Below are 21,875 nucleotides of genomic sequence, written 5' to 3' on the forward strand. Positions count from 1 at the left end.
TCTATTGGTAATTTAAGCAGTGTTGTTGCTGTACAGTTTGTATACTGTGGCATTTCAGGAACTTACTTGTAATTACTTGCATCCAAAATGATGGCCGGTATTGTATCTTCACTTGTTTAAAAAAGTTAAGACTGAAAGTAACTCAATCGTGAGCTGGTGCAGTAATAAAACCTGTAAGTATGTACTGGTGCATCAATAATTATATTGCACATCCTGAGTATTGATAATATTTTTATAAAATATACTGAGAATAGTGTATTTACATATATTTATTTACTTTTTTAACTTTTTAATCTCTTTTATTACTTCTTTCTCTGATAATTGTTGTGCATGTTGCGTGAGGTAACGGCTATTACAAAAAAAATCACACTTTTTAATTTTTACACTAAATACATAATAATGGGTGATTCTATATTTGGAGGAAAATTTAGACTTCAGAAATTACAAAAGAACAAAAGACAGAGAAACTTTGTAATTTTCTACTATGTGTTTAAGAAAAACACACAAACGGTTTGAAACTGTGGAAGTGGAAGTAGACCAAAGGTCACCATGTGTAGACCTTCTACCCATGGTGTTCATGTCTCTTCCTCTTGGTCATCTCTCTGCTTTGTCTCCTCCTGTCCCGGGCTAAATGGGTGTTACCGAAATCTACAAAATAAAGGATATATAAATTTCGCTGCCAAAAACGGATTTTCCAGAAACTTGCAGTGCAAAATTACTGTTATGCAATATATATGAATATATATTAAAATACGTTAATATTATGTAAACACGTTAAACTGGTTGGATCATTACAACAAACATGGAAAAAAAGAAAAAAGAAAAGAAAAGGTGGATTTATAACTTACTTTGTAATTTGACCTGCAGTTTGTTACTGCAGAAGTAGGAACAAGAGAAAAAAAACAAAAAAGAGGGGTGTTCAGAAGCTACTTTATATATTACATATTTTGGAAACACTTTTGTGCAATTTATACGACAAATATTTGTTTTAGTATTTTTGTGGTACGGAAAATGTGCCTTTATAAAAATTTTTACCCCTAATAATAAATTAAAAGACACTAGGAATCAACGGAAGCTTTGGGAATCTTTTATGCGACGTACCGCCGTCACTTCCGGTGCACATGTAAACTCCGCAGCGTGGTTTACGTGTAGCTGTCAGAGCGTTTGCAGTTTTCTGGCTTTTTAGCGCCTGTTTGTAAACATGAAGCTCCTCACGCACAACATGTTGACGTCTCACGTGAAAGGGGTCACCAAGGGATACCCACTGCTCATCAAGGTAACCGCGAACACCTGGACAGAAGCTAATTCTAAAACACCAGAGCTCACCGAGCTTATCGCGACACACGTTTCTGCTAACGCCGAATTCTAGTGTTTAGGGTTGATTTATGCAGCAGCAGTTAACAGTTCGCTTTTTACTGTAAGGCTAAGACCTGAAGGATTAGAGAGAAACCCAAACAATCAGCTGTTTCCCTCTGAGCTGCATTTGGCAACAGTGGGAAGGAAGAACTCCCTTTTAGTTGGGAGATCCAGGCTCAGGGAAGAGAAGCCATCTGTTGTTTCTCTGCGGTTTTTATGGCTCATATCTTTGCTATTTTGGTAAATAGGCTCTAATCAACATAATTTATGAAGGGGACATATATAAAATAAAGAAATGTCTTATTAAAAAAAGACATTTTTAATGTCAGACTCAGGGAGCGCTTTTACCTCGATAAGAATATGGAAAAGTAACTTGATAGGCTTGCTAAGGCTTGATATTGTTATAAGTCAAAAATTAAGAACAGTTTAATTACCAACACGAATCCAGGAAGAGTTAGCAGGGTCAGGAGTAAGAGGAGAGTAATAAAGGGAGAGTACAGAGAGACGAGGACAAAACCCACACTATCAGAGAGAGAAAACAAAACTTAATGGCATCAATTAGTGGGATAAAATGTGTGTAGAGTGGAAATAATCTGAGCCTATTGCAGCATAACCTGATCCAGCTCCAGCTATAATCTTCATGATGATGAGAGGTTTGAAGCCCTAATCGTAAAGGTAGTCAGTATAGTGCTGAAGGCTCTGCCGTTTTTTCTTCTGCAAACTCCAGGAACCGGAAGTCAGCCTGCGCTCTGAGAGCCAGGTGCTGGCATGGGATGAAATGGCACTATAAGATCACTACTGGGTCTTCTACAGTCAGAAGTATTGGCACGAAATGAAGTCTGTTATTTAAGTTTTTATAGTTGATACTGCAGCTTCATCACCACACATCCAGACTCAATGAGTTTCTTTTGCAGAGCCTTCGTACTTTTACATCAGCTGATCTGAGATCAGTTACAGGTACATACATACACAAATTTTATTTTGTTCACACGAGTTTACACTTAATTGGCGTTAAGCCTTTGTAAGCCTACGCAGGTTTTATGTTTTTATCTTTATATATAAAATGAAATGTGCTGTACAAATAAAATTGCCATTACACGCTGTAACAGTTGCTGAATCACTGAAATGCACTTTACACTGAGCATTTTATCACGTTGTCTGATTTCTGCTTATGTGAATCGTGTGTGACTGTATCTACATTTTTATGCAGCAGATGGCAGGGCAGCACTCCTAATGTCACTAACCTCTGCTTCAGTGACAATAAAGCTTAATTCCAATTTTATTCTTGTGAAATCCAGTGTAAGATTTTAAGTAGTAACGATTAATTAAAAATATTCTTTTCCTGGTACACACGACAGAGTGGTTGATAGTTACTGCTGCTGTTTCCCCCATAAACATCTTTTATTTTTATTTATTTCTTTTCATATACAGTTAAATGTAAAAAAGCACAACAGAAATTTGGATATTATCTCAGGGGAATGTTGAAGATGGTCACATTGTACATCAGCTGTGTAACATTTCATTGAAAACAAGTATATAATTGCGGCAAACATTAAAATGTTTCTCATCTATAATTATTAATGGGTTGCATTTAAACCCAAACCAAATATGCACATCTGGTCTTGTGTGACATCACGCGTGCGTGTTTTGAATGAGTGTTAATAAAATGTTACTGAACATTTTAAACTCGTGCGTTCTCTGTTGTGCAGGCCACTGAGGTGAAGGTGAACGAGGTGGAGTTTAACCCTCAGTTTGTCAGCCGGATGATCCCCAAACTGGAGTGGGGCGCTCTGGTCCAGGCAGCGGAGGAGGTGAGTCAGACATCACCGACTTTCATTGTTGATGCTAAACTGGCTGTAGTGGGGTGCGAGTGTGAACGAATGAATGTTTAATGGACTGGTTACCTGTTCAGGTTGTGTCCTGCCCCTCACTCTGTTTGTTGGGATGGGCTCCAGTGAACCTGAGCTGGATGAGTGGTTAAGAAAATGATTCAAAGTGGCATAAAAAGAAAAGGAGAACTAATATTCAGTGAGCACCCTTTGCCTTAAAAGTAGCATCAGTGCTCGGCACGCTTGCTTCTTAAGATGAATAATAAGGGAGGTTGTTTTGAGTGTGTGTGGATTTCTTCTCCCTCTTCATGTGACCACAGGCTGAATAAGGTTATTTTTTATGACTCTGGCTTTTATGTATGAGGTTGTTGTCAACCTGGCGATACTGCATCAATCTAATTGATCCATAAAGCGTCACAGGACTTTGTGTTTATAAAAAATGCTCCACAGTAAACTTTCACTGGGGTGCATGTTGTAACGTAAACACCCGATGCAATCCTTTTTCTCTCTGCAGCTGGGTCATCGGCAGGACCTGCCAGGCGAGCTGGTGCAGGACTACGAGAAAAACGAAGACTTCCTGAAGAAAGTGCACCGAGTGCTGTTAGAGGTAAATGGCTCCAAGATGCCAATTTAAAATTTTTAAGAGCGCGATAATGTGTGCGGAATTTGCACTATGGTGCCACCTAGTGGTGACTTCTTGTCTGTTGCGTTGTAGGTGGAGGTGATAGAGGGCTGTCTGCAGTGCCCTGAATCAGGACGGGAGTTCCCGATCTCCAAAGGAATCCCCAACATGCTGCTGAATGAAGACGAGGTGTAGATGGCACCGCGGCGGTTCCCATTCACCTTCTCACCCCTAAACTGTGTTTCTGACTCTGGACTGCGTGCATTCAGAGACAGGCTGGACTCTGGCCAGAGTTGGAAAACGGGCCACTAGTTTGGTTGTAGTTGTGGCATCTGAACAGCCGATTCCGCCAGTGGAGAAGATTTGACGATTAACAGATGGAAACGTTCCCTGAGAGTAACCCCCAGTGCTTTTATTTGTATTTATTTTTGTAACTGTTTTGACTCCTTTCTTGTTTTTACTTGTCTTTTCTTTTTTCTTTTCCTTTTTCAATAAAACTGTCCAGATTTTCATGACAGCCAGAGTCATTAGTGGGAAATATGGCTTCAGTTATATGCTAAAATATAACCCTGAGAGGCTGGCTCTGAACCCCATCCTGCCTTCTGCTAAGGGCCAGATGACGTGGCAGTGGCTTGTCTATATTTGGCTTTGAGGAAAAAGAGGCAGAAATGGCAGGCAGGCAGGCTGGAGGTTGTTTTTGAGGAAGTCTTTCTATTTTTTTTTTTTTTTTTTGTCCTTGAAGCCACATATTACAGCTCTCATGCACGCACGCACACACACAGAGTCAGACACAGACAGAGAAAACACCCCACCTGGGCATGCTCCTCTGATCTGAGATGGTCCGTGATATGTCTGATCTTTGTAAGATCGCTGACAGGAGGATTTGAGCGCCGTGTTGACTAATTGGGCGTCTTTCATCGTCTTCTTTCTGATGTGAAGCGGCAAGCAGTCAAGTTAGAGCAGGAGCCTGTTTGTTCGAAGGCGCTGTTATCATTTTTAGAAACACTGCCAGGACAGACGACGAAGGGGGAGGTTGCCCTGACCAGAAGCCTAAAGGCAGCCTGAGTCTCTCCTACCTTTCCCTTCTACTTACAGCAATTACAGGCCTCCACCCGCAACTATAATAACGGTATAATGGGATGGCAGCAGAGCAGCAATAAAAGCCACCCCTGACAGATTAATAGTCCTCTCTGAGTTAGGAGCTGTAATTAACAATAAGACCGAAGAGGAACAGAGAGAAATGTAAGGCGCTAGATTGAAAGCTTAAAGAGATAAAGATTTTTTTAAAGCGGGGGATCGACTGCCTTTGGAGTGATTTAATAAAATTCGGAGTAAGCCTCTAAAGTCTGCATGAACAAGTCAAAGCCTGAAATCACACCTAGCCTAAAGCTGCATTTTGAAATCAGCATTTTCATGTTGCATAAATATTTAAAAGAGGTTTCACATTTTGGGAAATGGGCCTTTTAGCAGAAATCGATACCACTCTCATCTGGCTCTACTGGCAGGTGACAAATGGCCATCAACAGGAGCGCTGAAACTCTTAAATTTACAGTTTTTATTGTTGGATTAGTGATTGTCGGGATCTGTGGGTTTCTAGAGACGTAGCTTGAGAGTACTGAAGTGGTTGATCACCGCTTTTCTAATCTAAACTTTGCATTTCCCTTTTAGTATTTTTGATACTGCTGTACGCAGGGCTTCTTGACTTTACTGCATTTTCACAGGTTTTTAGGAATAATTGATTGAAGGCGTCAGAGCCCAGTGATGTTTCACTCTGTGGGAGTCACAGATGTAATACTGACATTTAGCTCCTTGCATGCACTCACGTCTTTAGGTACACCTGTTCAGCTGTTTGTTAATGCAAATAGTTATTTAGTGAATCACAGAAATACAATTCATTTAATATGAAAGAATGAGGAAGAAAGGTGATTTAAGTGGCTTTGAACATGGCTTGGTTTTAGGGCTGGTCTGAGTATTTCAGAAACTTTGGATCTGCTGGGATTTTCTCCAAACAAACAACCACCTCCAGAGTTTACACAGAATGATCTTAAAAAGAGAAAATATCCAATGAGCAGTAGTTCTGTGGGTGAGAACACCTTGTTGATGTCAGAAGAATATAGCCATACTCCTTTGAGCTGACAGAAAGGCAACAAAAACCCAAATAACTACTCATTACAACCCAGGTATGCAAGGGAGCATCTATAAACAGAAAAATTAAACTATGAATAAAATGAGTTCAAAAAAATTGGACAATGGAAGATGGAGAAAAACGTTTGCTCTGATAGGTCTAATTTCTGCTGCAACCTTTGGATGAAAGGGTCAGACTTTGTTGGAGACGATGTGAAAGCATGGATCCATCCTGCTGTGTATCAACAGTTTAGGCTGCTGCTGCTGGTGTAATAGTGTTGAGGGTATTCTATTGACACACTTTGGGCACTTTGAATGTTATGTAGACATTACAGCATACCTGAGTATTGTTTCTGACCATGTCCATCTGTTTACAACCCATCTTCTGATGGCTGCTTCCAGAAGGATCACAAACTGTTTTCTTGACGACTTCTCTGTACTCAAATTCCCTCCCCGGTCACCAGATCTCAATCCAACACAGCACTTTTGGGATGTCCTGGAACAGGATTCATATTATGGATGTGCAACTGACAAATCAACAGCAACTGTGTGATGCTGTCACGTCAACATGAACCAAAATCTCTGAATAAGGTTTCCGGCACCTTGTTGAATCTTTGCCCCGAAGAATTAAGGCAGCTCTGCAGACAAAAGGTGGTCTAGCATGGTACTAACACCGTGTATCTAACAAAGTGGCAGGTGTACACTATAAACATGTATAATTTGGCTATTTTACACATATTAAGCAAAGGTAATGTAAAGATTTAGTTCCTCAAATGCCGAGCTACTCCTCTGGAGCGGTTTAGTTGCGGGGAGAGGGTGGTGAATTTTTGTGGAGAAAATAATTGCAAAATGTGCAGCTATGTGTGTGTGCCTCCTCTGGAGGGAGGAAGATGGTTTTTACCTACATAATAATACACTGCTTTCACTCTGGTGGCATCCCGCCCCACCATCACCACCACCACCATCCCTCCCTCCCTTCCAGCCTCCTTCTCTCTCTGTCTCAGTCTCAGAGTTTCTCACAGAGGATCTGCAGAATAATGGAGTAACATCCTGCAGCAGGTCTGTGTGTCTTCAGCAGAGCTTTCAGCCCAGCGTTCACCAGGCTGGAGCTCATTTAATTTGGGATCTGCAGGTCACTGTAAAGTTTCCTCTCTTTTTTTTTTTAACTCACAGCACAAGGACTTCTTTCTTATGTTTTCTGCGTCATGTATTTTTACGTCGTCTGACTTTTTCCGTGTTTAGATGTTTATATGAGGGGTTTAACAGGCCCACCGTGTTTTTTCCAACATAAATCACATTTTTTTCTACGTTTCAGTACAGCCCGCTCACTGTTTACCTATAACGGGGAATGGGAGGACCTCACTAGGTTTTCCAAGTTGTAGCTAGATTCTCTGGAAGCGGATATGGGACAGTCTTTTGCTCCACACATGGGTGTTTCGGGGGTGAAGGCACGGGAGCTCTGTTGCTTTCGGTAAACTGCTCCGCTCAGGTTGTTGTTTAAAGGATTTGCGACATGGGCTGAGCTCTTGTGACGACTCTGTTCTCCTGAAAGCTGTTCGCGTATCCGAGGATGGACGGCGGAAAACGGAGATAACGTTTTAACTTTCCGGACAGACTTTCGTTAAAAAACGCCACTTATACACGAAGAGAGAGCGCGCACGGCGGCAAGGGACACCAGAGCTCTCCGAGCGCACCAGACTGGACCTGAAGAGTCACGAGAAATTTCCAATCACTTCATTTTTACATTTTTACAGTGTTTTGTTGCAGTTTTATATTTTTATTTTTAAATTAAAACAGCCGTTTATTCTTAGATGCAGTAAGTTAAATGTAGATTTTAAAGAATAAATAATGCGTCCTTGTGTGTTTGGTGCTTGGCGCATCTATGAAAATGTTATAAAACTACAAAATCAGAAGTGTGAAATCAGCAGATGCGGTTTTCCTTTTTTACATGACGCGGTTTTGACCAAATTAACACATTAGAGCTGGATTTTTCAAAATAGTTTATTGATCTAAGTTAGAAAGGCTCGGTTTTCACCCTCAGTCTCGCAGTTTAAATCATTTTACGCACACGTTTCTGCGCGCTTGGCTTGGAGACGCAGCTTGTTGGTCAGAGCCCACTGCGCTGAATTATCTCCGTCCTCGCACCTCCCCGGACAATGTGGCTTCCCCGTCTCGCGCTGGTGCTGCTGCTCCGGTTCTCCGGTGTATTCCTGGTGGAGGGCTTCAACACCTGCCAGTCCATCAACCTGGACGCGCAGAAGTCTCGACGCATCGAGGCGGTGCGCGGTCAGATCCTCAGCAAGCTCCGCATCCGCAGCCCTCCAGATGACGACGACGACGTGCCACCACCGAGCTCGGTGCCCCCGGAGGTCTTGCTGCTGTACAACAGCACGCGGGAGCTGCTGAAGGAGCGCGCGCGCCAGGCCGAGTCCGCGTGCGAGCGCGAAAGCAGCGAGGAGGACTACTACGCCAAAGAGGTGCAGAGGATCGACATGCTGCCCCCCCGCACCGACACAAGTGAGTCCTGACAGGGGTTCTCAATGTGTGGCCCGGGGTCCCCAGTGGTCACTTTAGAAGAATGAAAGTATGTACTAGTTTGAAACGTCTGAATATCCAATCCCATCCGGGTAAAACAAACACAGAGGCCTCTATTCGCTGTTGTTGAGCATTAATTATGTAATTGAATCTCAGTGAATTACAGCGAAAAAGTAACAATGTTGCCATGTTTTATTTTCTTTTTTTTAAACTCTTAAATAGCAAATCAGGTGCATGTTTTCCCCTCATGAGAGATTTATTTGAACCTCCTCAGGTCCTGCATCCTGAACAGACTGAACAGTCCCTCCACCCATATCATAGCAGCAGTGACTGATAATTATCTAAGTTAAAAAACAAAACGATTTTCTGACTGCTGATGGATTAGTAGTTCTTGAATATTGTATCTGATTTTGTGAGTCTGTCTTTGATTAACCTGTTTGGTTTAATAGTTCAGTCTCCTAACTAAGCTTTATAAACTACCTGCTTTTATCAACTTTAACTACGTATATAGCAGGTTCTCTGTGCACCATTTATTATCAGTTTATATAAATATTTGTAATAAATTCTAACACAAAAAGAGCTGAAAGCAGCAAGTGTGACATTTTTAATTAATATATATATTTTGGCAACTACTGTAACCCATAGTGCTGTGCAAAAGTCCTGAGCCACCCTTCAGTTCCTTATATTTTACCGTACTTGGGGAAAAAAAGTATTTATTCTAATGTGCTTGAAAATCAATATTTGGTATGACTACTTTATTCTTAACTCTTTTCGTCAAGCTTTCTTTTTATTTATTTAAGCAGTCTTCAGGTAAGCTTCTCAGGGCTCCTTGAAAGACATTCGAAGATCGTGTTTGGATGTTGGCTGTCTTTTGCTCCGTTGTCTGTTGGGATGATCCCACGCTGCTTCAATTATGCTGAGGTCTGATCTGGATCCATCACTCCATGAGACCTGTTGCCACTGAATTTCAGTCCAGTTCTTTCATAATTTTGTACAACTCAGCCTTTTTTCCATGTTTCCCTTCCTTTAAATCACTTCCTGACAGCCACCCTTCCACTGAGACTATTTCTAATCAGTCTACAGTGAACAGCAGATGGATCAACCGAAGGTCCAGGTCCGTTTCTCAGGTCCTACGTCAGGCTGGATTTTTTCCTGTCCTGCAGACAGATTGTAGACCTGCTGTCTTTTGTCTTCCACTTGTCCAATTTCCTCAGTTTTTCAAGGACACGCTGCACAGCTTGCTGAGATAGGCCAACTAATAGCTCTTTGGAAAAGCATCTTGTTGTTGCGAAAATGCTATTTTATGCCTGTTAAACTGTGTTATGTTTTATAAATTTAAACGATGTATTTTTGTGTCAGGTTGGTAGTAACAAAGTAACATTTATATTTCTTGATAAATACAACAGAATAACTACTCTGTAGTCTGCTGTAAACCACATGCTTAGTAGGGGGACCTAAAAGGAGAAGCGTTAGTAGTAGTAGTCAGTAAGAAGTTTCTGGCTGTTTTAAATCGTAGCTACTGCTGTGAGACACTGTACTACTGCACATCCCATCTTCTAAAAACTAAAAACTACCCCAGATGTGCCCCTCAGTAATGCACTCTGCTTTCCTGCCCCATCAGAGCACTTTCATGGAGTCGATCCACCAGCTGTGGAAAGAAAACTCGGTGTGTTGATGGATCTCATTTGGAAGATTTGAAGATTAATGGTGCTGCTGATATTACATGGTGCATAATTGTATAACTGTCTAGGTGTTTGGGGATGTTTCACACAGGAAACCCATGAGCACAACAATCAGCCATATATTAAACATAAGCCCGACACATTTAGCCTCTTTACCAAAACCTATAATTACGTCCGAGACAATCAGTCCCACAGTGCAGTTTTAACCCATAGTATAAATACAGCATTGTGTGAAGGCACGAGATGTTGTTGGAGCATTAGTCATCCACAGTGCTTTGTTTTGCTCCCTCAAGATGCGGTGCAGCCAACAGCACCCAGCCCCCACTACAGAGTCGTCCACTTTGACGTCAGCGGAGTCGACCTGACTAACAGCACTCTGGTCAAGGCTGAGTTCAGGATCTTCAGAGCCCCCAACCCACAGGCTCGGGCCTCGGAGCAGAGAGTGGAGCTCTATCAGGTATATCCATTATTCTCAGTGAGCGACAGTCTGATTTGATCTTAAAGTCAGAAGATTGTTATTTATAATTCAACCCAACACAGAAACATCTCTTATGTATCGATGAGATGGGGATCTAGCTCCTTCTGTGTGTTTGTTGTCTCAGCTGCTAAAGCCGGATGAAGACAGCACATCCACTCAGCGTTACATCGACTCGCGCACTGTTCAGCCAAAAGCAAAAGGAGCCTGGATCTCTACGGAGGTCACAGAGACTGTAAAGGACTGGGTGTCAGAGCCAGGTGAGCTTCAGCACCAGTGAGTCGTTACCAGCTTGCACTGCGATCCATACATCAGTGTTTGCACTTCTCTTTCCCTTCTTCCCTCCCATAGAGAATAATCTTGGCCTGAAGCTGGGCGTCCACTGTCCCTGCTGCACCTTCGTCCCATCCACCAACAACATCGTTCCCAACAAGAGCGAGGAGCTGGAGGCCCTGTTTGCTGGTCTGTTGCAGTCTTTTATGATAGAAAGACTTTATAATCATGCATTTATGTGCACTGCAGATGCCGCTAAAAGCACTCTAGTCCAGGAACTGACCCAGTGATGGGACCCAGTGATGATGATGATGCTCCTTATTCTGTCATATAAATTGTTAAAAAGGTAGATGCAGACGTAGTCCATGTGAGACTACATTTTAGGCTTCAGTCTAATTTAAATGTTTCAGTTTTGCTACTTATGCCTCTGAGTGACGTCAATGAGACATGCTGTCCCTGATATGGTCCTCTGAGCCACACAGAAGCCCCACCCACCCCTGTTCAACTGTTTCTGAGGGGCAGCGAATCAGGAGGAGGAGAAGAGCCAAAATGGCTTGTTTCATTTGTTTGCTTCATTTTGTTACTGATTATGTCCTTAAAATCAGCACAATCAGCCTCTTTGCGCAGATGCTCGTTTTTAGATGGCTGTTTGGGATTCATCGTTAGTTGTACTGCAACTACGTGAGATTGTTTTTCGCAAGAACAACTAAGCAAGACAGCCAGCGTGCCAGCAAGACTTAAGAAACTTCAGTTGTCTCTTGGCAGTCTTTTGAGTTGCGAAATGCAAAGTTCACAGATTTGGAAGAGTTGAAGATTTATGAGCGCAGCAAAAAAAACAAGATTAAAAAAAAATCCAGCAGGTCACAAAAAAGTGAACATAAATAACAAAAATGATTTATGAATCACTCACACACTATCTTACAGGAATAATGGAAAAACTGTTCCTCCACACAGTGATACTACTGAATACCAGACTGTCTGTGTTGCTTCATTTAGGCCCCCAAATTATGGCGCTTTCCTCAGGACTTACTCTCAACTGAGCCAAGTCAGGTTTTTGCACACGTGGGGGAAAAGAAATTCAACTTGCGATACTGATGTAAGACAAGCAGGGGCTTGTTTTGAGCGCTCTGGCTCCTGTAGCTCAGAAAGAGTGAAGCAAAAAAAACGATCCATGAAGTCAGACAAAGAGTCAGACCATCGTTTCTGCTGTAGGAAACATCTGGTTTACATATTACTTCTGTCATATTTGTTCAATGACATTCAAAATGTGCACAAGAACATTACTTCTGCTGCCTTCTTAGAAAAACAGAGTCTTTAGAGGGTAAGAATCAAAGAGGTGACGGTGCCTTTCACGGACAGATTCAGTAGTTATTGCTGCGTATGAAAAAACACTTTTTCTGGCACTCACACCGGGGCTGGCTGACTAACTTTAAAAACATCATGCACACAATCTTCTGCATTTTTAACAGTGCATTTACTTGGAATTTAAATATATTTGGATTGAAAAAATATGCTTAAAAAAAAGTGTGAACTAAATGCCTCGGCCTGGCAGAAAGACAGCGTGGAGTTTTGGGAGGGGCAGCAGTCGCTGCTGCAAAATGAAAGCATTTCCCATGCTTAGAGTATTGCACAAACCATAGGAATTAAATCACATTAGCTTTGAAACAAAGCGACGTCCGCCCACAGACTCTGGTGGAAGACAGAAAGTTTTAGTTTTTCATCCTAAAAAAAATAAATAAAATTCCTCCTTCTGTAGGCGTGGATGATGAGCGGCTCCGTCAGATGAGGAAGCCTGGTCAGGTGAAAGGACAGCCAGACTTCAGCACCAAGACGCCGCACCTCATCCTCACCCTGCTGCCCAGCGACAGAGTGGATAACCCGGCCAGGAAGAACCGCAAGAAGAGGGCGGCCGCCATCGACACCTCAACCTGCTCCCGGTAGGCCGCCGACCAGCCGCTCGTGTGGTGGTTTAGTGCGACTGACTGACAGCGCTGACACTCCTCCAAGATTTGTAGTTTTGTAATTCTGAAATCTAGTTGTGGGGAGCACTCGGTTTCATTTTGTTTTTTTCCTCGTGACCCACTTTGCAGACAATTGCGCAGCAAAACTAACAGCGCTGACCCTGTGTTTAGACTGCAGGCCAGCGGGCATGCAGCGTTTTATTTAGACTACCTCACGCTGCAGGGGAAAACTCTGGCAGCCCTGCATAGTTATTACCATGTGATGGTTGGTTCTTCGATGGTGACCTGTGGTAATTTTCCCATGACACTGAAGAGAAGGGTGGGAGCTGAACTACATATTGTGTGTGTGTGTGTGTGTGTGTGTGTGTCTCAGTGGCTCGGACCAGGGCTGCTGCCTGCGCTCGCTCTACATTGACTTCAGGCGTGACCTCAACTGGAAGTGGATCCACGAGCCAAAAGGTTACAAAGCCAACTTCTGTGCCGGCAACTGTCCTTACCTCTGGAGCGCCAACAACCACTACAACATGGTGAGCCTCAGGGGTCAAAAGGTCACCTGGCTACTAACCAAATCTGTTTAATCTTTGTTGTTCTTTCTTATAAATTTTGCCATAAAGACTTTTAATAATCAATAATTGTGGTTAGTTAACAGCTGTCATTTGACATGTTTTGCTTTTGCTAAGAAAAAATGTCTTTATGTCCGTTAAATTATGAATAATAATTGGATAATAAGATCAGTATATGTGCAGGTAATCTCTGTGAACCAAAATATAGGGGATACTCCTAATATACAGCTATGGATGTAAGCACAGAAGCCCCACCCACCTGCAGTTTAAAGCTTCTGTTTGCAAGGGACAGCCAATCAGAAGAAAGCTGGGTTAAAGTGGTGGTTCTCAAACTGTGGGACAGGCCACACCCGGGGGCACAGAGCCACTGCAGGTGGGATTGTTATTTTCAACTCGCATTTTTATTCATTGTTAATGATTAATGAAAAACAATGTGGGTGTGTGGAGTGAAGTTAAAGAGGCGCATGCCAGGAAAAGTTTGAGAACCACTGGCTTAAAGGGAGAACAGCAAAAACAGCTGGGAGCGGCTGCACCGAGGCCCAGCATGAGGTAAATAAGGATTATTTTGAAGTGGGAATCATGCAAAGCTACACTAGTGCATAGTAGCTGGAATTAAACTTAATCTGTGCCCTTAATAGAACAGAATTGGTATAGGCAGTTTTTGGGCTTGTTACTAATTAGCCGAGTCCATGTGTGGATACCTCGATATTAGCAGCTTCCCATATCTCATGAGATCCTAGTTCAGACTAATAACTTGGATTACCTTCTCCAGTAGGACAAATGTGTTCTTTTTTTCAACATATATTTCTTTCCAATTTGGAGATTCATGACCTTTAGTGCTGAATATTTTGAATGGAAACAGTGACAGACTTCTCGCTGCTGAGACACGGCCAAATTATATAAACAGAAAACATCTGTGATTGTCAGAAAAATCTGAGCAGCTCCTCCTCAGCCCGTCTGCTAAAACACTCTGGTTTGGACCGAACTCCAATCAACGCTCGGCTTGACGTTAACGTACAGAAAGTCTGAAATGCAGGCGACATTTTCCCGTAAGTGAGCCCTGAGCGCGCTGTTTGCGGCAGCTAAACACCACTGGTTAACCCCAGCATCATAAATGGGCTGACACCTCACAGAAGCCTGTTAAAGAGCACATAGGTTTATGCAACCCAGCTGGCCCGTCTCACTCAGCGAAGGGCTTGGCCTGTAGCCTCACTGACTCTCACCTTTCTTGTACTTCACTTTAATATAGATGTGTAGAATTTCACATTTATTTTAACTTAAGTTTGCAGCAATTACACATTTTGCTGCTGTCAAAATGTGGCTTTAGTTTAAGGCAGTTTGGCTGCTTTTGCTGTGCATGTATTTTGGAGAAACTGACAGGATGTACTTAAAGAAGTCAAAATTGATTTGATTGCTATAGATTTACTTAGAGCTCCCCCACATAAAATGCACAGAAAGCTACATTTTAACGTCTGAATATGAAGATTTAAAGCTAAAAAACGGACCTGGTAGGAATTAAACTTGAAAAGTTGGATAAGTGAGGGAAATGTAGAGACTCTGGAAAACAACCATTAAAAGTTATTTTTAAACTGGAATAAAACAGGAAGTTTTGAATTATCTTGATTTAGTTTTATACGTGCTGTTTATATCATTTTTACCAGTAAACAGAATCAGTCAACCTTTTGTTATGTTTAGCTAAACTAACCAGATGCTGATATTAGGAGTGCCATTGAACCTCTCATCTAACTCTAAATAAGCAAATTTCCCAAAATGTCAAACTAACATTTCAGATTTGCCAACACATTTTTAAAAAGTACCAAAATAATCATGCAAAATGACGACAGACTGCATTTAAAAGATAGAGGTAGCCACTGGGACATTTGAAGCTTTGGGTTTAGCATGATGGCCACCACAATCTTTAACCCGAGTGTTAGTCGCTTATGCCAGCAAACATCATTTAAGTGCATTCAAAGACTGTATGGGTGCACTCAGACACAGATACTAGAGAGATGCTAATTGGTGCTAAAAAAATAATAGTGTTGTAGAATTTTACTCCCTAAAACTGGAGCACAAACTTATTACTCTTATTAGACTCATATTATTTGTCAGTTATTTGCATTAAAAATGCTCCAAAAGGCACCAACAAGTTAGCAGAGGTAAGGCTAAGTAGGCACTAACTGGTCACTCAGACCTGGAACTGCAATCCTTAATACAATGAAACAGGTCAGTTATGAAAAAAAATCATGTCCACGCAGATGTTAAAAAAGGTAAATTATTTAAAGAGACCTAAACAGCTTGAGAGTCTGTGGGGATTGGCTCGTTTGTGGCCATTAGATGGACTGCCGTTTCTGGCACTTACCACATTGGCTTCATTTTTCAGCCCTGCTTAAACTTGGGCTGAACTTCACACTTTTCAGCATGTTCATTCATCACTCGCAGCACTAAACTTTGGATAAATCGCTCTAACATCTGCTCATTTCTGTTCCCGGGTCAGATTCTGCCCCTCTACAACAAGCTGAACCCCGAGGCCTCCGCCACACCCTGCTGCGTTCCTCAGGACCTGGAGCCCCTCACTATCATGTACTTCATAGGCCGCACACCGCGTGTTGAGCAGCTCTCCAACATGGTTGTGAAATCCTGCAAGTGCCGCTGAGGGAGGCAGACGGACTGATTTCAGGACCAAAGCTACAAACTGCTTCTCTCAGGGGGGGACACACTGATCCTCTGTTCACTAAGCTTCGCACCTCAGACTCATGAGATGTTATTTTTTTAATGCTACATGACTCCAGTATCAGGATTTTGCTTCCAAACTTCTGCTCTTCACGCTCTGGAACTTTCTGTTTGACTGGAACACTGTAAATACGGCAACTCAGCTCTATTAAACCCGTACTTTGATATTAAAATGAAATGGGGGTTGCTGTGCGCCTGCTGCATGAAAAGGATTCTTTTTATCAGGAGTTTGATTCCCCCTCTGTCGTTCTCCTGCGGCCGCGGGCAGCGGGGGCAAAGCTGACGTGTTTGCTTTAGGTTTGAAGGTGTTGATGAGAGGGAGGCGGTGTGGAAAGGTTTGCAGGCTGACTGAGATCTTTAGGCGAAGGAGGCCGGGAACAGATAGAAAAGAGAGAGAGGAGCTGTGTCCAGGCAGAGGCACCCGCCAGCTCTCTGCGGTCCCGGGCTGAAATCTGCCTGCCGTAAACAGGATGTGAAAGATTTCCAGACACCGACCCGACCACTCACGGAACGCCAGATTTAAACGCTCCCCTCATCTCCGCTGTTGCGCTCTCTCTCTCTCCCTCTCTCTCTGGTGCTCAAAGTTCTGGGATTTGTGGTGGGAGGAGAGAGGGAGAAAAGAGAGGCTTTGAAAATGAGACGTGGGATGATAGGGCTGTATTTGGAAAAGCTGCAAGTTTGGAAGGTGGTATTTTGCAGCCTTAGCAAATTTGTAACTATTCGGGTCTGGCTCAAACATTTCATAATCGCACTCTCATGCTCCTCTGCTGAATGTGCCTTCATTATCTTTATGTAAAAAGCTGTTGACTCATTGCTGAGGTTGTATTTTGTCATACCTATGTTTATCATCGCTCAGAGTCTCTCACTCTCTCTCTACAGCCGAGTATTCACGTTGACCACTTTTGATAGAATGTCTAAAAGCTGAAAATAAAATAAAATAAAAAAAACATCCCCAGGGCTCATTTTAAATATAGACTCTCTGGTATGCCGGTGGTTTGTGTGTGAGAGCGAGACAGACAGCGACTGGGCGCGTGTGTGTGTGCACGTCTGCACTGTTTGTGTGTGAATGTAGCTAGTGAGGTCATGCGTGATAGCACAGAAGTCATTCCTGAGGTTTTATTGTGAATTTTATTGTGATTGTGTCTGAAAACAACAACAAAAAAGCTCCATCTGCAGCAGATCTTCTCTCTGTGACTTTTCTTAAATGTATGCATGCATGTGTTTTGAAAACCTGCTTGACAGTAAAGTTTTAGCTGAATAGGAAGCAGTCCAGTCCCAGTAGGTATGAGGCTGTGACAACAACATCAGTTATAGAAGTATTAAGCGGGCCAGTGGTTTTTATACTCTCACTGGTGTTACTCCACAGGAAATATCGCCTGCAATAAAATCGTGTAACTGGATACTTCAAACAATATTCTGGTCAACACTTTGAGGATGTGCTGTTGTAAAAAACAAAAGAAAGAAAAAAAGTATACACGACAGCTTATAGATATCTGAATGTTTCACTTCAGGTGGATTAAATGAAACTTCTCTCCCCAGGTTGGCTTAAGTGCTTTTTCTTCGACGCTTTATTCAACGAATCCATTTATTTACTTCAAAGTTTACACATTGTGCTCATTCCCAGCTTTACACTTTTACTAGAGTAGCTTTGCATAAGTCTCAGTTAACAATAATCCATATTTATTTGACACTGGGTCTAACTTTATTTTGCATGAAACAAGCTGTTTTAAGACAGCTGTCTTCTGATTGGCTGTCCCTCATGAATAGAGGGTTTAAACAGGAAAGGGGTGGGGCTTCTGTGCCTACAGCAGTGAACTGTCCCTTCTATCACAGTGACATCACGCAGAGTCAAAATGAGAAAAAAAATGTCTGGAACTTGGTTTTTAGTGTAGTGTGAAGCTGGGCTTTTAGCTCACAGGGATTACTTGCACATAGATATATGGACAGAAGCACTGAGCCACCGACACATTACACCTACGCGAGCTGCTCGGCCGTGGAAATCAATGCCAAGAAACTTCCGGTGCACAATTTTTTTGTGCCAGTGATAATGTCAGAGGAGGTTTGGAGCTCTGCAGTTATTGAGTCAGCAAAACGTTGGTGGTTCAGCATTTGCTGACCCCGGTCTGGATCTTTGCGTGGTCTGTAACTTCATAGCTGAACTGCTGTGGTTTCGAAACGTTTCCAGTTTGCAGTAACACCGCTTACGGTTGATCATGGAAAATGCTGGAGGGAAGAAATTTCACAAACTTGACTCGTTTTAGAGGTGGCATCCAATTACAGCACCACGCTGGAATTCAGTGACCTCTTTAGAGCGACCCATTTTCCCCTGAATGTTAATAAAGGCAGACTGCGTATCTATGTGCTGGATTTTGTACACGTAAACTCAAAGATTAAGAGGTGTGGCCCACTATTTTTATTCATATAGTCTACTCTGACCTCACTGTTTTAAACTCTGGATGTGAGCATCCAGCACTTTAACCGTGTAAATGACAAATAATAAGGAGATATAAGGAGTATAAGCATAACAGGTCCCCTTAAATTTTCTTAAAACAGCAAAGTGAGCTGTTTTCAGAGTCTTTTGAGTGAACTGTAAGAATTAGAGGTGGGTGGATCGATCCAAATATCGATAGTAACGATACCAACACTGGTTCTGGTATTGAAACGATACTAGCATGACTGTAACAATACTTTGCTTCTTTCAAGTTTAGTATGTAGCCCACTGAACTGTGTTAGTTATTTTACATCCCAGGTCTCCAAAAACCCAGTTTCAAAACACATGAAAAGCTGGTGTGTTGTGTTAACTAATTATTGTGGAAAGTAACAATCACAGTGATATAGCACTGATTAAAATGTGTTCAGAATTTGCAAATTGAGAATTCATCTCATAAGTCATGGCACACTACTCTCCCCCAATAAACTGCCTGAATAACTTAAAATTATTGGTACTGATATCTGCAATTCTGGCCCTGTATTTATTTGGTATTGGACTGATACCAAAATTTGTGATGTGGCACAGGACTACTGTGAATGAGGGGAAGTGTGAATGTTGAATGTTTTTGTTGAAATGTCCAGGCAAGTATATACATGTTTAATGTCAAGATCTATGTGTTTAAACAGCATCAATTAACACACAACGTCAGGTTTTTTATTTCTATATGATAACTCTTTATAATTAAACAATAAGAACAAGTATTCTGATGTCCTGTAAATATTTTGAAGTTATAATTAACTTTTTAACTTTAACTTTTTGTACAAAGTATCAGATCAGTATCGTCGATGCCACAATGAATTTTACTTGGTATCGGTTTGGAAAGGAAATCAATGGTATCACACATCAAGAGTATGAATGTGACCGTTTTGTATAACGTGAAATCTACTTTAAATTCCCACAGAACGGTTTCTGTCATATTTCAGGCCGTTTCCAGAACAAAATGACTAGGTGTGCGTCAAAAGTTAGTGAAAACCCAGAGCCTGTTCTAATAGTCGCCAAACCTCATCTTTATTGATATATAGTGAGGTATATTTGTACGCATCATTAAGAGTACAGAGGAGGTCGTCAGGTGGCATCTTCATGACATTTGGGTGGTGAGCGATAACCCTCTAAAGCCTGACCTGTGAAATAATTGCCAGAAAATTCTAATTTTTTAACTGTCTGATTAAAAATTAAATATTAACTTACATATATATCATTTGTATAATATTTGCTACTTTTTGTGTAATTAAAGATTTATTGTGCTATTTAATTTGTTTCTATTCAGGGGGGAATAACACTGATGATACAGACATCTGAAAAACTTACTAAATCTCATCAAATATGACATACTTGGTGTTATAGGGTTAAAAGTAAGAGGCTCAATGCCACAATGAAAAAAAAAAAACATAAAAAAATGGTGAAGTTTCCTAATAATTAATTCCCCAGCAGCAGTCCTTGTAATGATTTGCTAATTTGCTCTCTTCACAGTATAAAGAAAAATAAAATGAAATCATTCTTATTAGAATTTATTAGAATATATTTTTGAGCAAAAATAAATTAAAAAGTCTGGTCTTTTTTTGTATGTGTTTAAATGTTAGGCATTAATAGCATTGACAGCACTAATGCTTTTTCCTTTAATCTGTGTATTCATCCATGTGTTTATTAGCCTACATATAGGCTATATTTATAATTTGTGTCATTACTCCCACACAACTCTCTGGCTCAGTAGGCTGTTTATTTGTCTAGAGGCTGGAAGTCTGTTTAATCAGATTAAAAAAAATAACCAACTGAAGTTGGCTTTTTTATTTACACTTTATAAATATAGATATATAGTGTAAGAAATGAATTATCGCACAGTCAAAGGCCCTTGATTCATCCAGTTTCTCAAAAGCAAGCATCTAAAACCCAAAACTGCCTGCATGGCTGGATGCTGCTGCACGGAGCTGTTTTTGGTGAACTGATCCTTTAATGTCCTTTAATGCAGTGTGGTTTAAATCCCAGCTGTGAAAGTAGCTTAAAGAGATACAAACTGTTCTAGAGGATTACAATAAAATTGTTTTTCTGAGCAGCAGTGAGAAACAGCTTCGCTGTGTGTGTGTGTGTGTGTGTGTGTGTGTGTGTGTGTGTGTGTGTGTGTGTGTGTGTGTGTGTGTTGGGGTGTCAGTCCTCGAGCTGTGGTGAGCCTCCCTCCCCCCTGAGTAAACTAGCCCCAGCATCTGTTAGTCTTTTCCACTTAACTACCCCTTGCTAAATCCAACCTGTACTTATCCCACGGTAGAGCGCCTTGCTCCGTCTCACATTGAGTCCCTCTGTCCTTGAGAAGGACGTCTGTTGTGGATGTCGACCCCTGCCCACACACACCCACAGACACACACGCGCACACACACACACACACACCCTGCCTTTGACCTATAGAAAAAGAGTGTGAGTGCAGCACACCCCTACATTCATATATTCTGCTATTTTTGCCTCCGTGCAGCAAAATATGCCATGATTAATGGTTCTGCCTCTGGAAACGCTCGCTCACCCTCCGCGTGCTGACCAAAAAGTAAGAGAGCCTGTTAAAAAAGTAATTCATTCACACAAGCACCTTATGGTCTGAGCTCACATGACAGGTCTGGACGAGACTTTAGATTGAAGTCATTCCTATTTATTCCTGCCAGTTAAATTAAAACGCAGCTCTCGGGGCAACAGGGCACCATAAACACAAAATATAGAGTTATACAAGCAGCAGAGCGGCAACGAGACACAGGAGTAAACAGAAGATACCGATCTGTGGCCTCGGCGTTATTGAAGCCATATTCGTCGAGCAGTCAAACTTGGAGAGCAGAGCTGTACTTGAGGCCCTGCTGGGACAAAACAGCTGTAAGGCCAAACCCACAGAGGCCTGGCTGTTCTGGTTTTTAACAGACGAGGGCGTCGTTTCTGTGCTTTCTTTCAATAACTGCACAGCAGGGTGGCTCAGTTCGACTTTCAGTCTGTCTGGTGTTGACTGTGGGAGTCATATTTATTACAACAGGAGTTTTTTGTGAAGTGAGCCACATTTTATAAAACAGAAGAAAAGATTTAGTAGCTATTTTTTCCCCTTGTAAGTAATCACTAAATCTACAGCTTTCACAACACTTTATCACCCTTGGATTAAAACAAATCCTCAACTAATACAAAGACTTACAATTAAAAAGTATTTAGTCTAAAACTAGGCTTAGGCTAAGACTAATTTTTAAAAACAGGGTTAAATCACATACAAAAATA

General features: G+C 41.7%; 2 protein-coding genes across 2 annotated transcripts; both read left to right on the plus strand.

The window, feature by feature from the left end:
- The first annotated feature begins 1,074 nt into the window (after window positions 1-1,074).
- On the plus strand, window positions 1,075-4,324 carry trmt112 (tRNA methyltransferase activator subunit 11-2). Its single transcript, XM_026180510.2, has 4 exons — window positions 1,075-1,276; window positions 3,066-3,167; window positions 3,700-3,792; window positions 3,901-4,324. The coding sequence occupies exons 1-4, from the start codon at window positions 1,202-1,204 to the stop codon at window positions 4,000-4,002; spliced, it is 372 nt and encodes a 123-aa protein (XP_026036295.1). The 5' UTR covers window positions 1,075-1,201; the 3' UTR covers window positions 4,003-4,324.
- Window positions 4,325-6,938: 2,614 nt separating this feature from the next.
- Window positions 6,939-17,688, plus strand: tgfb5 (transforming growth factor, beta 5). The gene is made up of 7 exons (XM_026143740.2): window positions 6,939-8,448; window positions 10,442-10,605; window positions 10,751-10,883; window positions 10,975-11,085; window positions 12,653-12,833; window positions 13,231-13,384; window positions 15,915-17,688. Exons 1-7 carry the CDS (start codon window positions 8,088-8,090, stop codon window positions 16,071-16,073), a joined length of 1,263 nt encoding a protein of 420 aa, XP_025999525.1. The 5' UTR covers window positions 6,939-8,087; the 3' UTR covers window positions 16,074-17,688.
- Window positions 17,689-21,875: the final 4,187 nt, after the last annotated feature.

Source organism: Astatotilapia calliptera, chromosome 2, assembly GCF_964374335.1.
Source record: "Astatotilapia calliptera chromosome 2, fAstCal68.1, whole genome shotgun sequence".
Taxonomy (NCBI): Eukaryota; Metazoa; Chordata; class Actinopteri; order Cichliformes; family Cichlidae; genus Astatotilapia; species Astatotilapia calliptera.

Bases quoted from the DNA above. Each gene is read 5' to 3' on its own strand.
- tgfb5 (XM_026143740.2), top strand. From the start codon at position 8,088: ATGTGGCTTCCCCGTCTCGCGCTGGTGCTGCTGCTCCGGTTCTCCGGT. The intron at 12,834-13,230 runs GTAGGCCGCCGA...TGTGTGTCTCAG, and splicing joins GACACCTCAACCTGCTCCCG to TGGCTCGGACCAGGGCTGCT. The intron at 13,385-15,914 runs GTGAGCCTCAGG...TTCCCGGGTCAG, and splicing joins CCAACAACCACTACAACATG to ATTCTGCCCCTCTACAACAA.
- trmt112 (XM_026180510.2), top strand. From the start codon at position 1,202: ATGAAGCTCCTCACGCACAACATGTTGACGTCTCACGTGAAAGGGGTC. The intron at 3,168-3,699 runs GTGAGTCAGACA...TTCTCTCTGCAG, and splicing joins TGGTCCAGGCAGCGGAGGAG to CTGGGTCATCGGCAGGACCT. The intron at 3,793-3,900 runs GTAAATGGCTCC...GTTGCGTTGTAG, and splicing joins TGCACCGAGTGCTGTTAGAG to GTGGAGGTGATAGAGGGCTG.